Below are 23,429 nucleotides of genomic sequence, written 5' to 3' on the forward strand. Positions count from 1 at the left end.
TGCATGCCTTTTTTATATTAACCCCGTCGAAACCCCACTAACCCCGCCCCGTTTCGTTGTTTCGCTACAGCTTCCCATTTTTCCCAAACAGGTTCAGATGGCGACATTGCCGGTTCCAGCTCGGAGAATGACGAGACACGGCTGAATAATATCAACAAGAAGCATGGCGCCTCACCCTTCGGCCGTCGGCACTTTCCACGCGACTCTGGCTGCTACGAGGGCTCCCCCGTGCCCACCTCGCAAACACCCACACAGAACATACCCTCCACCGATGAGTCGAACAGCTTGGACGATGTCGTGACCAAGTGTTCCAGCGAGATTATGAAGCGCGTCGAAAGCGCGCGCCGCCAAAAGGAAAATCCATTCAAAGCAGGACTCTCCGCACGCGTTGGCAAGAAGGCGCTACTGGGCGCCAGCCTAATGGGCGAAGACACTTTAACACGCGGCGGCGGCCTCAGCGAGAAGTCCAGCGATTCGGGTGTCAGCAGCAGTTCGCTGTCCTCGGGTCCCATGAAGAACAGCACTTAACACTTACCCACCATACTCGCGCACGAGCTGATGCTTGGCGTTGGCCTACCTGGACCCGGCGTGGGTTTGGCTGGCGGCAGCATCGGCGGTGCGCTAGGCGGCGGTGGCGCCACTTCACCTACCACATCCACTGCCTCGGCAGGCATCGTTGGTTGCGGCAGCAGCGGCGGCAGCGGCCTATTGGGCAGCGCTGGCCTGTTACCTGGCTCTGCCTGCAGCACTTTGCCACATCCGCCGTCTTCCGCCGCTGCGGCCGCTGTCGTGTCCAGCGCCTTGGCGGCGGCATCGGCCACATGCGCGGGCGTTGGCAGCGCTACGGCAAATTTAAATAGAAATCTAGTGATATTGCGCAACCACTTGCGTAAAAATACAAATGTGGCGCCCACAATGGCGGCGGCAGCGCCTGCATCAGCGTCAACAGCGCTATCCACACCGACCCATACGGGCATATTCAATGATATCACGCCCACCAACACCACCACGAACACACTCAACAGCAGCACAATCAGCGCACACATCAACAACATTAATACTAATCTGGATAGGGATCAATAGCCCAACAGCAAATGGCACGGCGCTTTTAATTTAGTTCGCTTATTACATTATGTTAATTAGATGTAAAAAATACGCAAATTAAGTGAGGAGTAGCATTAAAGTAAAAATCAACACTTCATTATCATATAACTGTACATATGTGTATTTATATTTGTATATGTATGGTATGGTAGTTATGTAAATCGCTGTGATGACGCGTTCGAATATGCTTCAGTTCAAATGTACAGTAAGTTAATATAAATAATGCACACATTCATACACACGCACACACACACACACACACATATACGCATTGTTATTATAGCAAACACAAAAAGTAAATACAACGCTTTTATAGTATATTATTAAAAAAATTATTATATATATATAGAGAGATATGTGTATAACGGATATTTTGCATTTGTAATTTGAGTACTTCCTCAGGTGATGGCATTTAATAAATAGCATTTAATTATTGTATGTTTTAGCGGCAATTTTTATGTACAAAAAACTTCGCAGCATTTATGCAAATTGATTGAGAACAACGCAAACAAGAACAATAAAAAGTCCAAAACATTTTATTTAAAAGTATTTATAAAAACAGCAACAAAATGAAACGAAGAAAATTGTGTATTGCAGTTCGCAACCACAAACACACACACACATTCAACCATACATAAACAATAAGAAATTAATATAATTAGAATGAGCGTATGCGCACACACACACACACTTGTGCATTAAATTAAATTAAAAATCAACTTTACACACACACACACAAGCACACCATAAATACGTGATATTTCAATACGTCCATGACTTTTTTGCTTCAATTTGTCGTTACTTATGTATAGTTGGTTAGTATTAAAAGCGCATCGTATTAATTTAATTGTATTTTAAATTTTTTCGCTTACTTTTTTCCACTTTTATGCATTTAATTATAGAAATTAACGACATATGTCCAGCTACAAAATAAGCTGTGCACGTTTCTTTCGGTTCTCCTCTTGAATTGTTTGCAAATATTTAATTTAAATACACCAACAAATAAAAATGAGTAATTAATTGCATTGAAAATACGCATGAAATTACTTTAGAGCTGAAAATCAAAGCTGCCACCTTGCGAAATCATTTTTATTAACATATATTTATTTTTAACCAATATGAACCCTAAATGTGGCAACAGTTTTTTTTTTATGTGTCTAAAGTTAAAAATTTCGAAATGCTTTCTAAAATTCTGCTGTTTTCGAAAATGTATATTTAAAAAAATTTTTTACACCACGAAGCTCAAATGAAATACATATGTTAGCTGAAATTATGTTGCCAGACTCTTAGACTAATATTTTTTTTATGAACTAATTTATGTCTCTTTCAACACAAAAGCATTTTCTGTATGGTACATATATGTTGTCACCTTCTGAAATCGTTATTATTAAAATATGTATATTTACTTTTATACTACACGAACCCAAAATAAGGGCAATAATTTATTTTTGTATATGGTTTAAAGATGAAAATTCTGCAAAAGCTTTCCGAAATTCTTACAACACTGACTACTAGATTTTCGAAAGCGAATATCTTACAAGCAAAATTTTTTACAAAAATATTTATTCAAATGGAAGAAAGTTACATAACTGAATTTGTGTCAGTACTTATAATATATGTGCTCTTCTCCTCTCCACTTTCTGCTAAAGCATGCTTTATTCAATAATTAAAAATTAATTAACACAAAATAATTTTGTAAACATATATGTACCTTAACACTTTTCAAGCGTTGCCATCTTTTTTCTAATTTTACTTTTATAAAAAAATAAAAAATATATACCTATATAAAAATAATAATAATACACTGAACTTTTAAATAACAAAGCTAAAATATTTAGTGAAAACTTGCAAATGGCAGTGTAAATTAAAATTTCGGCTAACGCGAATAAAAACAAACATTTTATGGTTTACAGCGCTAATACTCGTACTCACAGCACTTCTTACAATTTCACTTAGACTCCGGTTAGGTTACGCTTTGTTTTGAAAAGAGTAAAAAAAACTTAAAAATAAAAATATTAAAATTTAAAAAATTAAAAAACTTAAAAAATTAAAAATTATAAACTTTTAAATTTTAAAAATTAAAAAATTAAAAAACAGTGAATAAAAAATAATTAAAATTTAAAAATTAAATTTATTTTGAAATAACTATTTTTATATGGTTTCTATATTATTTTGCTGTCGAACAAAGATTAAAAACTTTAAATCAAAACAAAAAAAATTTAATTAACAAAAATTTAATATAAAAACAAATTGAATTAATATAAAAAAAATTATTTTCAACACTTCTATGATAAGTTTGATTTTGCTGTCGATTTCAACAAAGAGTAAAAAACAAGATTTTATTAATCAAAAGCAATATGTACACTTTCGATGTTATGCAAAGAACGTTGGTGGAAAATACAATAAATAAAATTCTAAGCAAACGAAATGTAAATAATAAATTCCTATTTTAATAAAAAAATTATTTCTAAATATATACACTTATCTGATAAAAAAAAATTCTAGGCAAGAAATGATGAATGCTGTAAATATTGCAAGCAATTGAGAATGCAAATTTTAACACCAGTAAAATATATATTTAGCAACTAACTGTAAATATATGCAAATGTTCAATAATTCAATGTATTCAATAAGCAATAATCAAAAGAAAAAGACAAATTAAATTATATGTTTGTGTCTAAGTGCATATGACAAAGAATTAAAAATATAATTAACTAGAAATAACTTGAAAATAAAATGAAAACAGTATGCAAGTAGTTAGAGCACAAAGTTTAGGTGTTAGGCCAAGTGGTTGAAGGAATGAAATCAAAACTAAACAATACAAACTTAAACAAATTATGTAAATATATGCATATACATACCTACATGTAAACTACTTGTATAAGTAAGTGTGTAGAAATCACACGCAAAAGTTGTTACGAATACTTTATTAGGGAAATCAAAACTGAATTAATTCTTAAACAAAAGTAATTAAACCAAGCATTACAGAATACTCATTTAAGCATAATGAAAAAAAAAATAAAAAATAAAGTGAAATTAAATCTATTGAAAATTAATGCAAATGTTAGCAGTAAACGAGAGAGCAATGCTTTTTAAATTAAAAATACATAAAAATTCAATAAAAGAAGTTATTAAATACGAAAGTGAAAAAGAGAGAAACTAAATAGCAAATCTTCAAATAATTGTGTTAGTTACAAAAAAAAATAAAAAAAACTGGTTCAAAGGCGAGAATAAAGCAGCAAATATAGAATATGAATGTATGTATATAGGAATGTACGATCGCATGCAAAATATAGACAAACAAATTGTTCGAATAAAATAAATCAAAATTTGCAAAATCATAAATTCAATGCGTTTAATAGAAGTAAAAGGCGCTTACAGAGCGGTTGAGCGTGTCTAAAAGCCAATTTAGATGTTTTTAAATAAATTATTTTGATATTTGAAAATTTGCCAACTTGCCACTTGTCATGCAACAATCTAAAACAACTTAATTGGCGTTGTTGCACTTTTTCTTTACTTTACTGTACTGTTGCAATAAAAGACAAAAATTTAAATCTTGAAAAAATATCCACTCAACTATTTTCTTCACACATTGCCACTGCAATGCCACAAACACATGCGACAGCTACAAAAACAATTTAGCTTGAAACGCCAAGAACAAAACTAATTTGTATGTGCTGTACATACAAGTATGCTATGAAATCTAAATATAAGAAATTGCAGAAATTTGCGAAGAAATTTAGAAATCATAGAAATCAATTAGTCAAGCTTGAAATGAACCTGGCAACTTAAAACTCATGAATTTGAGGCATGTGCTATTATAGCAAATTAAATAAGTAAATTAATTGTGTGTCGATGTTGAAAACTCTAGCAAAATCAAAGTAGAATGCAAAAAAAAAAAAATTGCAAAAGTATCTGCCTAACAGCAGACAAGTAAATTTTAGTAACACACACATACGCATAAACAATCGAAATTGAGTAAATTTAATGAAAGAAATGAAAGCATATAAAATAAAATTGAAGTAATTGCATTTGAAATCAAATATGTAAAATTAATTTTAACGAAGCTACTGCATTTCCATGTATGTATGTATGTTTATGAGGGCAGAGAGAAGCAAAAATTATATATTAATTACTAGAATAAATAAAAGTATTGAGAGATTTCCAAATAAAAAACACATATCTAAAAATTAATTGCAGCACGTTTAATTTTTGCTCGGAATATGTATCTATGTGACTTTTTAGCTAAAGAAAAGGAGAAAAAATGTTGGAAATATGTATCATTTTGTATACGTGGGTTGCCTTGTATAATTCGGGATTAGAGAACAACAACATCGAAACGAATCATCGAAAATCATTTTGCTGTTTTTCAAAATATGCTCTGTTCACTTATAAACACTTTTGCAAGCGTCTGAATCAATTGTCGAAGCATTTTTGTCAGTCTGATTGAGGTATCTCCAAAACATGCAATCTGAACGCATCAACTGCCTCTTCAGATGTCAAAAAACGTTGATGTCTTAGTTTATCTTTTCCTTACGGGAATAAAACTAAGTTATTCGGTGTCAAGTCATCACTATACGGTGTGTGCCTCATCAAATCGAAGTTTTGTGTGCTCAAAACTGCAGTTGTTTCAGTCGATGTGTGGTAGCTCGCATGATTTCTCAAAAGACAACTGGCAAACAAATGGTTGTGTATCACTCAGAATTTACTATTCTGCGTTGTTCTAGTGGTATGGTTGCCAAAACCAAAACCACTTTCGAACAAATGGTTGCCTTGCTTCGTGTGCGAACAACTTTTGTTGAATTCGGCTCATCTTGAAACACTCATACAGTCAACTGCTGTTAATTTTCGGGCTCATACTCGTAAGTCCACGATTCATCATCTGTCACGATGTCATGGACGTGTTTCGAAGCTCAGCTATCGTATTTTCTTAACATATCTCTCGACCAATCGACATGAGCATTTTTCTGAACGATTGATAAAGTGTGTGGGATCCTAACATACGTAAAAAAATTTTTTTACAGTCAAATGTTCATTCAATATTGAATGTATGCTCAACCAACTAATGCCTATAGTCGTCTGAAACTTACGATAAGTGACATGACGATCTTGCAATATCAGTTTGTGCACAGCCTGAATAGTTTTCGAAACAACAACTGATTTTGGGCGACCTTCACTAAATTCGTCAAGGCGTGATTTACAACCCCGATTGAATTCACCATACCATCAATAAACATTGATTTTTGTTGGAGCTTCATCGTCAAAAATTGATTTAAGTTCGTCGATGCAATGTTGCTGAGTTAATCTATGTCAAAAATTGTAATAAATGTCAGTTGCCAGACCGCAACAAAAGCGTTGCGAAACCCTGAGATATAAAAGCCAACCTACGTACATTCAAGGTATATTAAGTTTGCCACGTAGTTAGTAACACACAGATGGAAAAACGTCACAGGCCCTACTGATCAGCGTGCCGAACTGAGTCGATATAGGCATGTTAGACTATCCGTATAGGGGTCATTCATTTGCAGGCATTCGAAGTGTTCCGACGTGCTCGCGTATAATTTGAAGTTTATTTCAATTATTTCGATATTTGTGTACGTGTGAGTTTTATAGTAAATAAGTTTTTGTGAGTATATTTATAGTAGATTTCTATGAGCAGACTTTGTTGTTGAGTTAAAACAGGTGTTTTTAGTGTTTGTTTGATTGTGTGTTCGAGCACTTTAAGCTTTGATACTATACTGGTGTACTAGTGTATTGAGGAGTAGTTTCTTGGTGCTCAGGTATTTTAATATATATTGTACTTGAGCATTTTTGTGAATTTCGTAGTAGGCTTTGTATACGATTACAACGCCTGCTTGAGTGCAAGAGTTTGGTTTAGGTTTCAGGTAGATTTGGGTACAGTGTTTATTTGTGGGGTGGTATAGCTTTTGGTGGTGGGTGGGCTCTTGCATAGTCTTAGTGATTGTGCCGTGGTGTTGGTATTTCTGCTGATTAGATTGCCTATTCAAGAGTGCTGTGTTGAGTGTCTTGGTGTTTAGTTGCTGCTGCTTTTGGAGGGATTTGGGCAGTTTTGTTCATAAGGTGCGGGCGGCTGCCCCAGTATTAGACGCGCCGACTCCATTGTAAATTTAGGTCATAGTGGTTAATGTTAAGCCCACGGTGCGGACCAATGTGAACAAGGATGGTTACCGGAAAGTTGCCAAGGCCGCTGTTCTTGTTGGGGGTGGTGCGGTGAACCACGTCGCGGCTGTAAAGAGCATCCCAGGGAATTAAGTGGGTTGGTTTGTAGGAGCAAGAGCTTTGAAGTGGGAACTGCGAAGAGACTGACGGAGCTTGCCTCGTTATACGAGGCACTCTTGATGACGGTCATAACCGAGAATGTCCCTCTTCGTGGTCAGGTTGACGCCTTTAGAGGAAGCTCTGGGAGACATTCCTAGCCGCCGAGCAGGTCAATGCCGGCTTCATCACCGGCACCGATGACTGCGCCCCCAGCTACTGTACTGGAGGCGATTGAACCGGTGAGGCCGAGGCTTGTTGAGACCTGGTCGGTTGAGATCAGGAGTAAGGGGCCTCCAACTTCCTCTAAGGAAGTTATCAAGAAAGTAGTGAAAGAGGTGGGTCCTTCTCTAGGGGTGAGGATCCACGAAGTTAGGCCAATTAAGGGTAATGGGGCGGTTATCCGCACTCCCTCTGTGTTGAAGTGGAAGAAAGTGGCGACTAACGCAAAATTCGGGGAGGTGGTCAACCGGAAGTAGGATCTTCAGGTTGTGATCCAGGGTCTTCACACGGAGATCTCTCATGAGGAATTCATGGAAGAACTACTCCGGTTGAAGCTGCAGGACTTTAGCCCGGCGTTCCAGATGTCAGATGTGAGGATGGTCAGTCGTCCCTGGAAGGTGGCTCCTGATGGTAGCACTAGTGTCGCTCTTGAGGGTACGGACAAAATGATGTCCACCCTCTTGGAGGCAGGTAGGTGATACATCAAGTGGTTCTCCTTTTGTGTGCGACTAGATAACCCCGTTGCTGGCTGCTTCCGGTGTATGGGTTTTGTTCATAGAGAGACAGAATGTTGGGCTAAGTCAGATGTCTGTCGAAGGTGCGGTCAGGAAGGCCACAGAGCTGCTGGTTGCATGAATGCACCCCTTTGTCGCAACTGCGCATTTTAGGATAAACTCGCTGGCCATTTTATGATGACGGCTGCTATTGACTCATCACTCCTGACAATCACTATGACATATTATAGCAACAACATACATTAAACAAGCTAAAATCTCTTCATAAGCTATTTAAAATCAAAAAAATTTAAATTCATGCTCGTTCGTAAAAAACGTAAATGGTACTCTTTTACCTAGCGGGGTAGTGTTGCTATCATTTGTGAAGGTCAAAAAGTGAAATCGACGTTTCATGGTACTCTCTTAAGATAAGACAATACATTCCGAATCCAATGAGATGCAAATCATGTCAGATTCTTGGCCATACAGCCAAACACTGCGAAAAAAATCCAAGCTGCGTAAACTGCAATCTCCCCTCCCATGCCCCAACGACTTGCATTCGTACCCAATGTGCGAATTGCGCTGATAAGCACGCAGCCTCTTCTAGAGACTGATAAAAGTTCATTCAGCAAAAAGAGATATTAAAAACAAGTTAGGAAGTCCTAAGTTCGGATGGAACCGAACGTTTTATACTCTGTCAAGTCAAATGGTATACTCGTTTGAGATTTCTTTGTGGATTGACTGATATTTTCGGTAGAAGGTCAACTATAGGCACTGGGGTCCACATATTTAGTACTTAGGGGCTTGAACATTTTTGGTTCGATTTAGCCCACAATTTTTGGTCACAAGGTGGCATATTTTAAACGTATTATTCACGCAAAGTTTTATCGCGATATAATCATTGTTGCTTGATATGCATAATAGAAAGTGAAAGAATCAGAGGGAATTGAAAATGGTGTTATATGGGAAATAAGCGTGGTTTTAGTCCGATTTCGCCCATTTTCGCATTATAATTTAGAAATATGAAAAGAATGATATGTACTGAATTTGGTTGAAATCGGTTAAGCAGATCCCAATATATGGGTTTTCACCTAAAAGTGGGCGGTTCCACGCCCACTGACTTATTTTGAACGCGGTTGCTATAAAGTCATCTCATACCATCCCAGATATAAAATTTAATGTCTCTGGTATGTTTCGTGCTTGATTTATCGCGCTTTTAGTATTTTTTAACAGTACCGTTATATGGAGAGTGGGCGGGCTTGTCACCCGATTTCACCCATTTGCACACTGTCGATAGAGGGGCTAAACACATTTGCTTCCAGTGAATTTTGTTATTATAGCTTTAGCGGTTTAGGAGATATGCACATTAAACCTATTAGGGGCGGAACCACGCCCACTTAAATTTGAACTGCAAATGCCCCTCCCTAATGTGATCTTGTGTACCAAATAACAGTCTTGTATCTTATTGCGGAGCTTAGTTATGGCATTTGATTTGTTCTTGATTAATGGCCTTTTGTGGGCGTGGCAGTGGTCCGATACGCCCATCTGCAATACCAACCGTCCTACGGTACCAAAAAACATGTCTACCAAGTTTCATAAAGATATCTCAATTTTTACTCAAGTTACAGCTTGCACAGACGGATGGACGGACGGACAGACAGACAGTCTTCCGGATTTCAACTCGTCTCTTCATCCTGATCATTTATATATACATAATCTTATATCTAACTCGATTAGTTTTAGGTGATACAAACAACCGTTAGGTAAACAAAACTACTATACTCTGTAGCAACAGGTTGGGAGAATATAATAAAAACACAAAACAAATGCTCCATGAACGAAGCAAAGCAACACTACAAAAAAACATCTCCAATACAGACACAACACACACATACGCTGGTGTCAGCAACTCACGATAATCGTTCCATAACGGCAGTAAACAAAAACACAAAAAAATTCAACAGCTGAATCAATAAACGTCACTCTCACAAAACATAACATCTACAACTATAGACAAAAACAAAGCAACGAATAAATTAATCCTCAACCAACTATTGTACTTAATAATCAATTCTCAATACAGAAATTCACAAACACAAAAGTCTAAACTCAATCGAAACACACAAACACTCACCAGATTTTACAGGAATAATCACTAGAAAGCAAACAAAAACAACAAACAAAAACAATGCATTTTACAGATAACACATACGCAACTAACATCGACGCATCAGACTCACCTAATTTAACACGCATAAAAAAACATATTCCTCTTAATTTGCTTTTAAATGATATTGAAAATAATTCAGTGGAACATAAACGGTTATATAAGCAACTACGCCGAACTAATACTACTAATAAAAAACAAAAACCCTGACATTATCTGCATACAAGAAACACATTTACCTCTAAACACAAGCAGTACAATAACTCCCAAACCATACATTGGCTACTTTTTTAATTTAGATAACATTTCATCTGCAAAACCAGGCATTGCCATTCTTCTGAAAAACCATATCCCTCACCAACGTATAATAATCAATCATATGTCCAAACACCGCAATAAAAATTAATTTAAATCTAAACTTTACCGTAATAAACCAATACATTCCACCTTGCCAACCTTTCACAGAAAATGACTTAACATCGATTATTTACCAACTAAATTCCCATATAATCATGACAGGCGACGTCAATGCGTGGAGCAAAATTGAAAACGTAGTACTTACGGAGAGCCTAGCAGTCCTAAACAACGGATCCCCTACTCATTTCTCCATCTACAAAACATTCACGTATGTCGACCTCACCATAGGCATACCTCCTTGGCTTTAATAGCAATTTGTATGGCAGTGACCACTTTCCGATACAAACTAACGTCTCAACAAATTTTCACTTTGAAAAAATCAAACCTATCCCAAAATTCATTACTGACCGAGCAAACTGGAGCCTATAACAATCAATATCCAAAAATCACTTCAAAAATCTCTAGAGCCTTAACATAAATCAAGAAATTGCCAAAGTCACAAAAGCCATAAAGAAATCGGCTAACGAATCCATTCCCCAAACAAGTTCGTCCTTCCACAAAAACTCCACTCATTGGTGGAGTTCCGAATTAAATATATTACGCCAAAAAAAAAAAGCAGCTGGCATAACTACAAAAATTGCCAAACAGTCGAAAATCTTATATGCTATAAAAGAGACAATGCTGTTTTCAGGCGCACAGTGAAGAAAGCAAAAAAAGCAAGCTTTAAAAATTTTACAGCCTCCATATCACCGGCATCAACGCCAAAGAAAATATGGGCTGACATAAAATCGTTAACAGGAGTCCCCAATACACCAATTAGGTCAATCAACTACAATCAAAACCTACTTACTTCTTTAATAGAAATAGCAAATTATTTTGCAGAAACGTGGTCAAATTACTCAAATGACTCAAATTTTTCGTCAAAGTACAAGGCACTTTTATAGAATTAGAGCTAGCTCTATAGCATTCAAAGGGGAACACCCCAGGATATGACAGAATATCCTACCCCTTTCTTCTTTCCACCGATTCCAAAATACAACTCCTACACACCTTTAACAATATATTCGATTCTGGCCGCTACCCTCACACGTGGCGCTCTGCAATCGTTTTACCTATACCCAAACCCAATAAACCTACAAATGAAATTTGCGGATACCGCCCAATCTCTATGTTGCATGAGAAAAATGTTCGAAAAAATCTTGGCTAAAAGACTAATGTGGTTTTTAACCAATAACAAATTAATAAGTCATAATCAGGTGGCATTCAAAAGCAAGCAAAGCACGATAGACTCTCTGCTTCACATCCAACATTACGCGTCAAACGCTCTTTCGACAAAAATTACGTCACTGTATTATTGACAGACTTCGAAAAGGCGTTTAATCGTGTAGGAATTCATACGATATTGTCACAGCTTGAAAAGTGGGGCGTTGGTCAGAAAACCTTTAACATCATAAAGGCCATTATTTCAACCTATGCAATAAGGATCACCACTTTCAGTAGTACTATTTATCATATCATTTGAACAAGTATCAAATATAATACTAATATATAAAAATATAAGCTTTTCGCTTTATGCAGACGATGCTATAATTTTTACTAAAATCAAACATATAAAAATTGTAAATAACATATTCATTTTTCAAGGAACTAGACTTAAGCAAGAAAATCTAATTAAAAAATATATGTACATAAATCAAAATAAATAAATTGCGCACGTGACAAAGACCATAATACCTATAACATAATGGTAATAACAATACCATTTCGAAAAGCTGAGCCGTAGGCCCTGGCAGCCAGTGTTATCTTTTTTTAGATATTATATTTGTATAGGATTAGATATTATATTATATAGGGTATATAGGTGTGTGATTATCAGATAAGGGGTAGAAGTGTCTTAAGCAATAAAATATTTGATTGCTACTAATGCGATGACCAAAGAAGAAGACGCAGAATCATGCTTTTAAATTTCATGCATAATTCATGTATGTATGTATGTTAGAGCGGGTACTGGGAACCAAAATTAATGGAAAAATCGCGTATGTGAGTAATGTTCTACGGTTCATTCTGAACAATTTTGCCTAAGAGAAATGGGGGATATACCTATGTCATTGTTAAGTATATGTTAGAAAACAGTTCTGCAAAATTAGGAGCTCTTAGCATTTTTATTAAAGGCAGACAACCGGAACAGAAAATAATGGAATAATTTATTGTATGGGAGATTATATGAGCACATATGATCAATAGAATCTCAAAATGCACCTATGTATTAAACTTCATTCGGATATCTCAAAAACTAACAAATACATTTTTATAATCCCGAAAAAGTAAACTTCACCTAGGAAATTAATAGCTCGGGACCGGTTTAAGACCCATATTCTCTTAGGAAACGTGGTGCAGCATGATCCGTAGAAAATTTCCGCAAACGCGATTTATTAGAAAAGAAATCAACCCGCATTCATGTATGTATGTATGTATGTATATATGTGTGCATAAGTATGTATGTCAAGTACCCTAGTAAATACTCGTATGAATATGAGAGTGTAATTTAAGAAGCATACTTATGAATTGCCCACATACTTATAACCATGAGCGTAATGACCGGGCATCAGTATATTAAACTACATTATATAAGTACATTATAAAAGTACATACATACCCTGTAGAAATCTTTATAGAGAAATGGGAAATTATATTTTTTTATCATTTTTCATACTTATTTTGTTAAAGCATCGAGACATAAGTCAGAAGCTGCAATATTTTGGAACGATGGATACTTAGTAACGCTAAGCTATTGTATAAATAATATAAATTAAGAACAAGATATAAAAATGGATTCCAATTAGATAAACGAGTGTAGCAGATTTTGTTATAGGTGGTTTTAGGGGTTAGAGAAAAACTTTAGCTATTTTATTTCTGGGACGTTCTCTGAATACAAATAACGGTAACCTCTTGATAATTTGTCTATGCAAAAAGTTCACTTCACACTATTTCATCAGCCTAAGTCTTAGAAGAGGATCTTCCTAAATTAGAGAAGTTCCCACTTAAAAACAAAAAAATTTAACTTACTGGGTTGTAACTGGACGCACATAGTATATGTATCATTATAATTATGACAAACAGTCGGTAAGCACATTTCGGCAGATATAGATTCATACATATTTAAGTATTAAAGTACTTACTTAAGTACCAGAAGACACTTTCGCACACACTTATTCGCTTATCAATGATGCCGCCTATTATATACTAAGCGGCGACTATATACAGATGCATTTACATGTGCATTATAATGTCATACATATAAGTGGACCTAAGTCGTATTTTTAGCTTTGCTTTTAAATTATTAAATTGCTTTTGTTTATTGTCGTATTCCATATTCAATTGTCTTTTGTAGGACTTTTTCTCTCCAACTTGATGGTGCGTTTATCTCTTAGTATCAAACTAAACGTGTGCGCACTCGCTTCGAATATTCGGAAATCAGATTTAATAAACAAAATTTTTACTATTTGCTAGAAAAAGATTATGTGATATAAAGTTCTTACTATTATAAATTCGCCCAAGGTCTTTTAAGTGTCTTGCCTTAAAAGGAAAAAGAAAGTTAGGGCTAACACCAAATTCAAAATCAATTACAGTTACTTAAAGGTAAAAATTATATTAAATTTTATTTAAAATGCTTACTCTTAATATAGTGGATGAAACTCTCTTATATAATATAATCTTGTGTATATATTTTATCGATAAATATCATATCGAAAACACGAAGAAATGTTGCCTTAAAAGAAATTTACAATATGCAGTTTTTAATTTAAACAGTTAAACTAACGGTAATCATGAATTAATGCATTATTACAGCCTGTCAGCTCAATATACTGAATAAACATTTTCCTTGATTAATATCTGCATAATCGATATGAATGCTGTAACCAAACTTTACAAAGTCTGGAAACATGTTTGCAACGATATAACTGTAATAAAAACTGAGTTATATATTATATACAAAGGTGTTCCAGAAATTCTCGAATTTAGAAAAAACGTAGCAGTCAAGGAATGTCGAATAAGTAAAACGAATTTCGAATAAAAACAGATTTCTCTGAACAGATTTTCCCTCCTTTTTATACCCTGAACAGGGTATATTAAGTTTGCCACGAAGTTTGCAACACCAGCAGGAAACGTCGGAGACCCTATAAAATATATATATAAATGATTAGCATGATCAGCTGAGTTGATTTAGCCATGTCCGTCTGTCTGTATATATACAAACTAGTCCCTCAGTTTTTAAGCTATCGATCTGAAATTTTGCACCTGTCCTTTTCTCACAAAGAAGCTGCTCATTTGTTGGAACGACCGATATCGGACCACTATAGCATATAGCTGCCATACAAACTGAAAAATCGAAATCAAGTGTTGGTATGGGAAACTCTTTCATTTGTCGAGGTATCTTCACGAAATTTAGCATGGATTATTATTTAAGGCAACAATTTAATCTCCGAAGAAATTGTATAGATCGGATGACTATAGCATATAGCTGCCATACGAACTGAACAATCGGAATCTAGTGCTTGTATGAGAAACTCTTTCATTTGACGAGGTATCTTCACGAAATTAGACACGAGTTCTTACTTAAGGCAACAAATTATTCTCCGCAGAAATTGGTCAGATCAGATCACTATATCATATAGCTGCCATACAAATTGAACGTTCGGAATCAAGTTCATGTAAGGGGCCTTTGTATTTGTGAAGGGTATTATAGCTTCGGTGCAACCGAAGTTAACGTTTTTTCTTGTTCATTCAACAACTTGCGCACAATGTCTCATTTTAACAGCTTTCACTTTCTTTTATTATATTACACTTATTAGCCTTTGGATAAAAAAATTGTATGAGTTCGGTTTATCATCTCATATTCATAACTCATTTCAAGAAAACTGCTCACGCGCTTAATTACATAAAATTTTATAAAAATTTACGAATTTAATTTGTTACAAGAGAGTGTGCGAATATCACATTAATGCCTTTTAAATTTATTCTTCAATGCTACTAAATTTTGGTTACAGATTCAAGAGTAGTTTTTGGATTGTGAATAGCTCAATTATCAAATTACTGTCAAAAATTGATATGCAAAGAATTGTTTGAATATTTTGAGAACTTGAATTAATATATTATGATTTAAAGAAATCAAAAATCATGAACGCTGTTCAAAACCAAGAGGTTACTAAAATGTTATTTGGTGTGGTAAAAAGAGTTTCTCCACCAAAGAAACTAACAAATTATGCGCATATGTTAAAAGTGGTGTTGGCGCACGGTATCAGCTTAAGTGGTGCCAGTTTGTTTGAGTAAAAATTCGAGGAAAAAGAAATATTTATGCAATCGAACTTGCATGTAGCGAATCTTAAGGAGACAAAAATAAACTTCATTATGTAGAAAACTCGTAATATACATATATTTGTTTGAAAACGTCGAAAAGCAATAATGCTCCAATATTTAGCTTACCATCAGCCTATACACCAATTGCAAACTAAGAAATGATGCAATTAGCATACTTGTGATGACATTCTGTTTATTGTTTTTTATCGTCAAAATTTAATCGAAACTTCTCCAAGGAAAATGATTGCCGTTTTTAAAAAGAATGTTATATGGAGATTTAGTAAAGTTCTTGAAAATTCAGGAAAAGGACGTAGAAAAAAATCATAGCACGGAAAACTTCGCAATAAGGCAATTTTTTATAATAAAAGCAAAGGATGCTCGTTTTCATTTGTGGAGATATCTTCAAGAAATTTAACATGGATTATTATTTAAAACAATCTCCGATGAAATTGTTCAAATCGCATCACTATAGCATATAGCTGCCATACAAGCTAAACGATCAAAGTTCTTGTAAGGATTGTTTTGGCTTCGGTGCAATTGATGTGAACGTTTTCTTTTGTTTTCATTTTATTCAGTGTGTAATGAAGCGTTGTTTCTCTTTTCATAAATATGGTATATTTCACCTCTTATCATTTTGTACCACTTACTGATTGGGGGCAGATTCCAACATAAAATACATATGTACTTATGTATACACATTTATAGCTGTATGTACTAGTATCTATGTTTCTTATCTATATTGTGCTATAATACAGTATGCAGCCCATGCAGCACGTGATTAGCAATTATGACGTTGTAAATAATTTTCCATACTTGTTTAATTGGTATGTAAGTATGTGTGTAAATATAGCCTACCGGTATGTAATTTGTCATGAAATAGTCGCAATAAATCATATCGCTTACACTAATTATCACTGTACTAATAGTGTGAAAGATAGAAAACAATGCAACAGTGGTAGTATGCCACCTACGCTCTTATCAGTTCTCTATTTGTAGTATGAAGGAAGCAGCCATGGCTTAGCCCACTCAAGAAGCTGATAAGAGCTTTGAAAGAATGTTCCAAAAGTATGTCCAAAGATGAGATGACACTATTGTAAGAAAATGTTAAGCATCTTTTTGTATTTACATACAAGTATAAAATTGTATTGTCCAGACTTAATACAATCATCCAAATAGTTTACAGTGCTGGCCAAGACCTATAATAAAGTTTATTAATACATGTGATCTGGCGGTTGTAATGTGAAGCTTATACTCTATATTTAACATCAATATACGAAAATATAGTGCATTTGTGTTCATAGAACGGTAAACAACAAATTTGCCATAAATGAAAAGTATGTTTCTTTGCCCACATTTCTCTTGCGACGTTTGAGCTGCAGAAACAAACGCAAAATATATGATAATGTCTTATAACGAGCTACAAGTCTTTTTACCAAACAGAGTTATATCGTAGATATATTTCAAAACCATGCATTAACACTGCTTAATTTAAATAACGAAATGTCCAATATCTTTTGCCATACAAAAACCCCAGAAATGAAAGAAACGCCCTAAAAATAATAATATCCGCAAACATATCGACGTATGTCGAGAACATGTTGCAAAAAAATGAAGAAATCCCATTACACAAAGAGTGAACGAAGACCGCAAATTTCGAAAGTCATGTTTCTGCAACAAACATCGTAAGTTCATACTTAAATTTAGTGAGGCAATTGAACAACAAATTAACCAATAAAAGCCAATACAGACTAATGCTAAAAACCTTTCTTATATGATATAAATTAAGTGGATTTCGTCTTAAAATAACATATATATATATACTATATATATGCTACATACATATATATAAATGAATGTTTGCCTATATGTCCTTTATAGAATCATGTGATGATCTTGTTATCAAAGTTGTTGTGCATGAGCCAAAGAATGTTTCTGAGTTGGTATTATAAATTTTCGACAAATGAACAAAGTCAATAAATTAACTCAAAATTAATGGAATATTTATGTAATGACTTTCCTTCAATTTTCTTTAAATTGGTAGCATAGCAAAGCGCGTAGGGTATAGCTAGTACCTTATAAAATACATGTCCATTACATTACATGAATATTCTGAGTACTATAGCAACGCTCACCACATAAGCAAAAGATCGCGTAATCAATGAGAGTTTTTCGATAATCTCTGCAATGATTGAAATTGGTTTTGGCGTCATTACCTCCGAACACCCTAATGTGTTGTACATCGTATATGTATTTTCGTAGATAAACTTCACAAATATCTAAAATACGCCTTGATGTCAAAATTATTAATATTATATAAGTTCATTTTTAAAACTCATAGGAATATACACACTTAAGTGTACACACTCCGAATTTCCGACAAAACTTCTTGAAATAGAATTCTTGCAATTTTTTGCTCACCCCGATTATATTCACATACATGAACGAACCATAAATGGAAGCTATGTATGAAAATAACTGCTTTCCTATATCCAAACTGCTTCTAGCAAATCTTCTCTTCTATAGTAATACAGTTTATAATAGTCGTCTGACTACTATTAACAAGACATTGTGTTATCTTATGTTATTATTATTTATAGCATACACGGGAGCTCCCGTCATTTTCATACACAAAACTACTGATTTTTACACTTACGACTGCTTAAGCGAGCAGAAGGAATGAGTGGAAAGCCAAGCGTTTTTTAATGACATTCTGACACATAACGAGAAGAAAGTACTATCTGCTTGCGTACCGATGTTATGCAGACAGTGTCTGGTAGCGGTAGAGCACTTTTTACACAAATACTCCGCCGCGCGATAGTAAAACAATTCAATTTACTTATCAAACAGATATATATGCTGCAACAACGAGACGGCGCTAAGTGCTCATAATTATATATAATATTATATCACCTATTGCCAAGTTGTGCATTATTTGCCAAGGTGATAAATGAATGGTCATTTGAAATGTACCTTGTAATGTGATAACGTGTTCGAATAGCTTTTAAAGTGAACGTGGAAAGTTTTGATTGCTTTCCATATTTTTCTCAAGTGCGTACACGAACTGTACATTCTGTATGTAAAATTTGTAATAAAATCAACGTGCTAAAATAAACTTCTTTCTTCCGGAAAATAAATGTTTTGAAAAAATTAACTTTGCAATGCCTCAACAAACACTGTATCAAATTGTGAAACTGTAAATCGCAAACCATTTGCGGCTACGATTTCTTACTGCACCACAAGTGAAATATCCGAAAAAAAATCACTCACAAAATGCGTGATAAAAACAAAGTAAATTACCAATAATCGGCAGTTAAGCTAAAATACTATAATTTATCGTTCGTACCAATTAATATAGTTAAATAATTTACCAACCTTCATAATTGATTAATTTCTCGTATAATATTGCTTAATTTGCCTTAAAATACTGCTAATCTGCCGGTTTGCGTTTTTTAAAATTATAGCTAATAAAAGTAACACAGTATTTTGCCAATCAACCGAAGAAAATATTCTTATTACTTATTGGGTAGTTATCAGTATTCGTATTTATCAGAATTGTGATTTTCTAAAATTCTACGTGAAACAAAGTTATCGTCCTAATTTATAATGTTTTGAAATTTTTCAAATTGTTTAAATAATTTTTTTACAGCCTAATATATACCTAATATATAGTTCTCCCCAAAAATATAAAATTTTAAAAATTTTCTAAAATACTATTTGAAGAAATTTGAACATTACGAAGTTGCCGGTGAGTAAAAACTGTACATATAAGTCAATTAGCCCATATTTATCGATAATTTATGAAGAATGTGTGAGAATGTTAGGTGCCAGTTAAAAGTTAGTTGAACTAATGGGATTATTTTTTTAATATACACCCTAGAATAGAATAGAATAGGATATTTATTGAAGAGTGCACTGCGACCTATGATCTGGTGTGCCCCCATCTCTTTCATAAGAACGCACATAGGTCCAATTACCTTATTCAAGAAGCGTGCAAGGCGCCAGTAATGCGATGTGCTACCTGTTATGTTTGTGAATAAGTGAATCTCAGCGTCTTATTTCTAATCTACCAACAGGGGCTCGGGAGTTTTAGGCTCCGTCTCATAAAACTGACAAACTACAGAAGAGGCAGTACCCATATTATATATAAGTTAACAAAAGTTAATTAAGCTAGTCTTTTGAGCTGCCAAAACTGCAATGTATGCAATTTGATCGCGCATGATTCAAATGAACTGGATGACCGACAGCCGCAATTCAACACCTTGCAGTAGCCACCGACCGTGTAACGCAATGCCTTACAAAAGCTTAGGCGTCAGCAGATATTTAGAAAAGCAGCGTCAATGGCAGTAGCGGCAATAGTAATAGTAGATTATAAATAAGCGAAATGTAATTTTGATAAATCAGTTTTAGAACGGAACTCAAATTGTGTTTATTTAAAGTAACATAATTCCGCGGTAGTCGACAACACCGTCGCTACCGAATAAAGGAACAATAAAATTTAATAAAAAGATAACTTATGGATATCTCTAATATCTGCCTGAAAAATGCTCAGGTATCGGCTCATGAACATGGAGAAGTTTTAAAGTAAATTTCGAGTTAAAATTATTTTTTGGACAAAAAAAATTATTTTTGGTTTAAACTCTTTACATTTATATAAAAATTACCGAATGTGACTTTGACTCAAAATTTATTTTAACGCTTAAGGAAAGCATGTTGTCGTTTAAAACTCCAATAATGACCACACAAAACATTTTTAAGTTGATAACTTTTAATTGGCCAGAAAGAGGACTCTCCACAGCTTCAAAAATTTTTTACGAAATAAAAATTTTTTACGAAATAAAATTTTTTTTTTTCGTTCCACCCTAATAGATATAGTATTATATATATCACAATGAACAGGTTGACGTAACGATTTATTTGACTACCCGTTTAACCTTATAACGTATATATATTGTATCATAACACACCATTTCAAAAATTAGTGATATCGATATGTAGTTAAAAGCATGATATTATTGGACGAATACAATGATTTCAGTTAGTTTGGTTTATTGTTATGCAAACGTTTCGGATATAAAAGAAGCTAAGTTAGTACTGTCCGATTGCATTTTTTTGTGGAAGTAGGTACTAATTGATTGTTTGAATTGATTGAAAATTATTTATTAAAAGTGTGATTATATTTGTTAAAAAACCGGATAATGTGTAGAAATAATGATTTTCTGAGTAAAAACACAATTAAAAAAATATTATACACAGCAAAATTACAATAATTAAATGTTGGGTAAGTCTGGTAGCAGAACGTGTAGGAAAAACAATACTTATATTCCATTCTGCCATATGAATATTAGCGATAATAGTGGTTCAAATATCTTTGAACATGTTTCTCATTGAATATGATTAAAGTCTAAAGATTCTTCATTAAGTTTATACAATAGTGGTATACTAAAAAAGTGAGTTACTAACATATATAAAAGCGCATTCATAAAATCACTAATATCATTGATTGTATTCTAAGTGCTTACATTTAAAAATAACCTTTAAACACCTCAATAATTATAACGCTCATAAATCAGTAAAGCACTTCACTTTATTGCGCATAGCTTCGTTTTAGTCAAGAGCTTAATATGGGTACTAAATCAATATGTCACCTTGCGTTTCGCAACCTTTCTTATACAAATGCAATTTTATTTCCAGAACATCATTGTCTATTACTGAAGCGCAGTGCTATCTTTAGGCAAATCACCATATTTGAAGTGACACTCACAAACAGCTAGATGCACACATAGCCACAAATACGCAAGAAAAACATGTTGAATGAAGAAAAGAATGGCGATGTCAACAAACCAATTGTGTCAAAGGATAGGGAGGACGACTTCGATGAGTCGGAAGCAAATGATCCCTTCCAGAAGATCATGGAGCGCGTCGGCAATCACGGACGCTTCCAACTCATCTACAACATGACATTCGTGCTGGCTTTGTCCGCCGCCGGTTCAATGATATATATGAATATCATATTGGCGCTCGACATTCCGGAGCACTGGTGCACCGTGCCGGGGCAGGAGCTGACAAACTACTCGCTGGATGAGTGGCGGCGTATGACGTTGCCGACGTAAGTATGCGCATAGTAATATGAGCACAATGCAAATTCGGGTTTGTGCAAATAAGTATGGGTGTATTGGCGTATACATACGTGATTTTTCTATGAGGGTTGTACTTAAATGCATAGAAAGATGTTTAGACTCGGAACAGGGTATAGTAAATTTGAATACGGAGACCCTATAAAGTATATACATAACCAGGTTTGCAAATAATGCATTAAAAAAATAATTGAATTAACATTTGAATTAAATTTTTTTTAATAAATTAAAAAATAAATTAATCCCACATACCCGATGAAAAAATAAAAATAAAAATGTAGTCCCAAAAGTCGAATAAAATGATAATTTTAATTTTTAATTCAAACTACCGGATTGAAAAATAAAAAATTTAATTTTAAGCATATAATTAAGAATAAAAAAAGAAGTTGCTTGAGGATTAACATTTTTTTACGTTCATTCAAATCCAAATTTAATATTTTCAATCTTGGATTTAAATATGAAAACTTAATTTTTAATCTCATTATTGAGATAATCCCAAATTTTTGATTTAAAAAATATTACATACCCTGTATATAACTGATGAGCTGAGTGCATTTGACCAGTATATACGTGAACGTCCGATGTGTTTTACGTGAGTACCTGCCGCCGACGGCCTTACCTCACGGTGCTCCAAAACACAACGTATCAAAACAATGCGCCCCAAATAATACGAGCTATTTGCAAGTTGGCTAAATGAGCTATAAGCCTTCCTAGCAAACATCCCTGCACAAGCACCTCACACCACTTCACAAGCAACACTGATACATTCCAACACACCACAACAATACCATCCACTCCTGAAAAAACCACTACATACAACTTTACACAATTCACCGAGGGATACCAACACACACCACACCACCAACACACCCACGATCTCACCACTCTACCCAACCAACAAAAGGGACTGGACGACTGGATACGGCCCTTTTTTCGATCGATCGCCGTCATATACGCATCATCCGAATCCTGTTCTGCGCCACCCGGAAATATATATCGTTTTTTTAAATTAATTTTAAATAAATAAGACGATAATAAAATAGCGGATTTGAAAATCCTCTATACGAGTATACATTTTTAACCATATTTGTTCTTTTTCAATTGATAACGTTTGAAAGTGGTGAATGGTTTGGTGCACTTTAGTACCCGAGTAATTATGGTCCTTCGACCCCTAGTGGACGGCACTATGGGTGTTTAAAAAAAAAAAACCAAAAAAAAAACCTAAAGTGATTCACAGCCTTTCATGGCCAAAAATAAGTGAAAAACAGGAAAAAACAATAAGAAGAAATACAGTGCAGTTACCAAAAATGAAAAAAA

At 34.4% G+C, this 23,429-nt stretch overlaps 3 protein-coding genes across 8 annotated transcripts in view; all 3 read left to right on the forward strand.

Moving 5' to 3' along the window:
* SKIP (Shal K[+] channel interacting protein) overlaps positions 1–528 on the forward strand; it is a 309,242-nt gene extending 308,714 nt beyond the window's left edge. The window contains exon 18 of one of the 2 annotated variants that reach the window (XM_036369686.2): positions 71–528. In XM_036369686.2, coding sequence (XP_036225579.1) covers positions 71–528 — 458 coding nt within the window. The remainder of the gene's footprint in view (positions 1–70) is intronic. The other variant, XM_036369690.2, reaches the window with a different exon arrangement.
* A 30-nt stretch (positions 529–558) lies between these two features.
* LOC118681746 (serine/threonine-protein kinase minibrain-like) lies at positions 559–5,298 on the forward strand. The gene has a single exon (XM_036367928.2). The coding sequence runs from the start codon at positions 559–561 to the stop codon at positions 1,081–1,083; it is 525 nt and encodes a 174-aa protein (XP_036223821.2). The 3' UTR covers positions 1,084–5,298.
* A 1,221-nt stretch (positions 5,299–6,519) lies between these two features.
* The window catches only part of LOC106622674 (carcinine transporter), a 32,804-nt gene continuing 15,894 nt past the window's right edge, over positions 6,520–23,429 (forward strand). The window contains exons 1-3 of one of the 5 annotated variants that reach the window (XM_036370430.2): positions 18,934–19,266; positions 19,625–19,723; positions 21,670–22,084. In XM_036370430.2, coding sequence (XP_036226323.1) covers positions 21,783–22,084 — 302 coding nt within the window. In that variant the 5' untranslated portion in view covers positions 18,934–19,266; positions 19,625–19,723; positions 21,670–21,782. Of the gene's footprint in view, positions 6,731–14,058; positions 14,260–18,933; positions 19,267–19,624; positions 19,724–21,669; positions 22,085–23,429 lie in introns of those variants that run through there. The other 4 variants (XM_036370426.2, XM_036370438.2, XM_070105810.1 and 1 more) reach the window with 4 other exon arrangements.

The sequence above is a fragment of the Bactrocera oleae genome, chromosome 2 (assembly GCF_042242935.1).
Source record: "Bactrocera oleae isolate idBacOlea1 chromosome 2, idBacOlea1, whole genome shotgun sequence".
Lineage (NCBI taxonomy): Eukaryota > Metazoa > Arthropoda > Insecta > Diptera > Tephritidae > Bactrocera > Bactrocera oleae.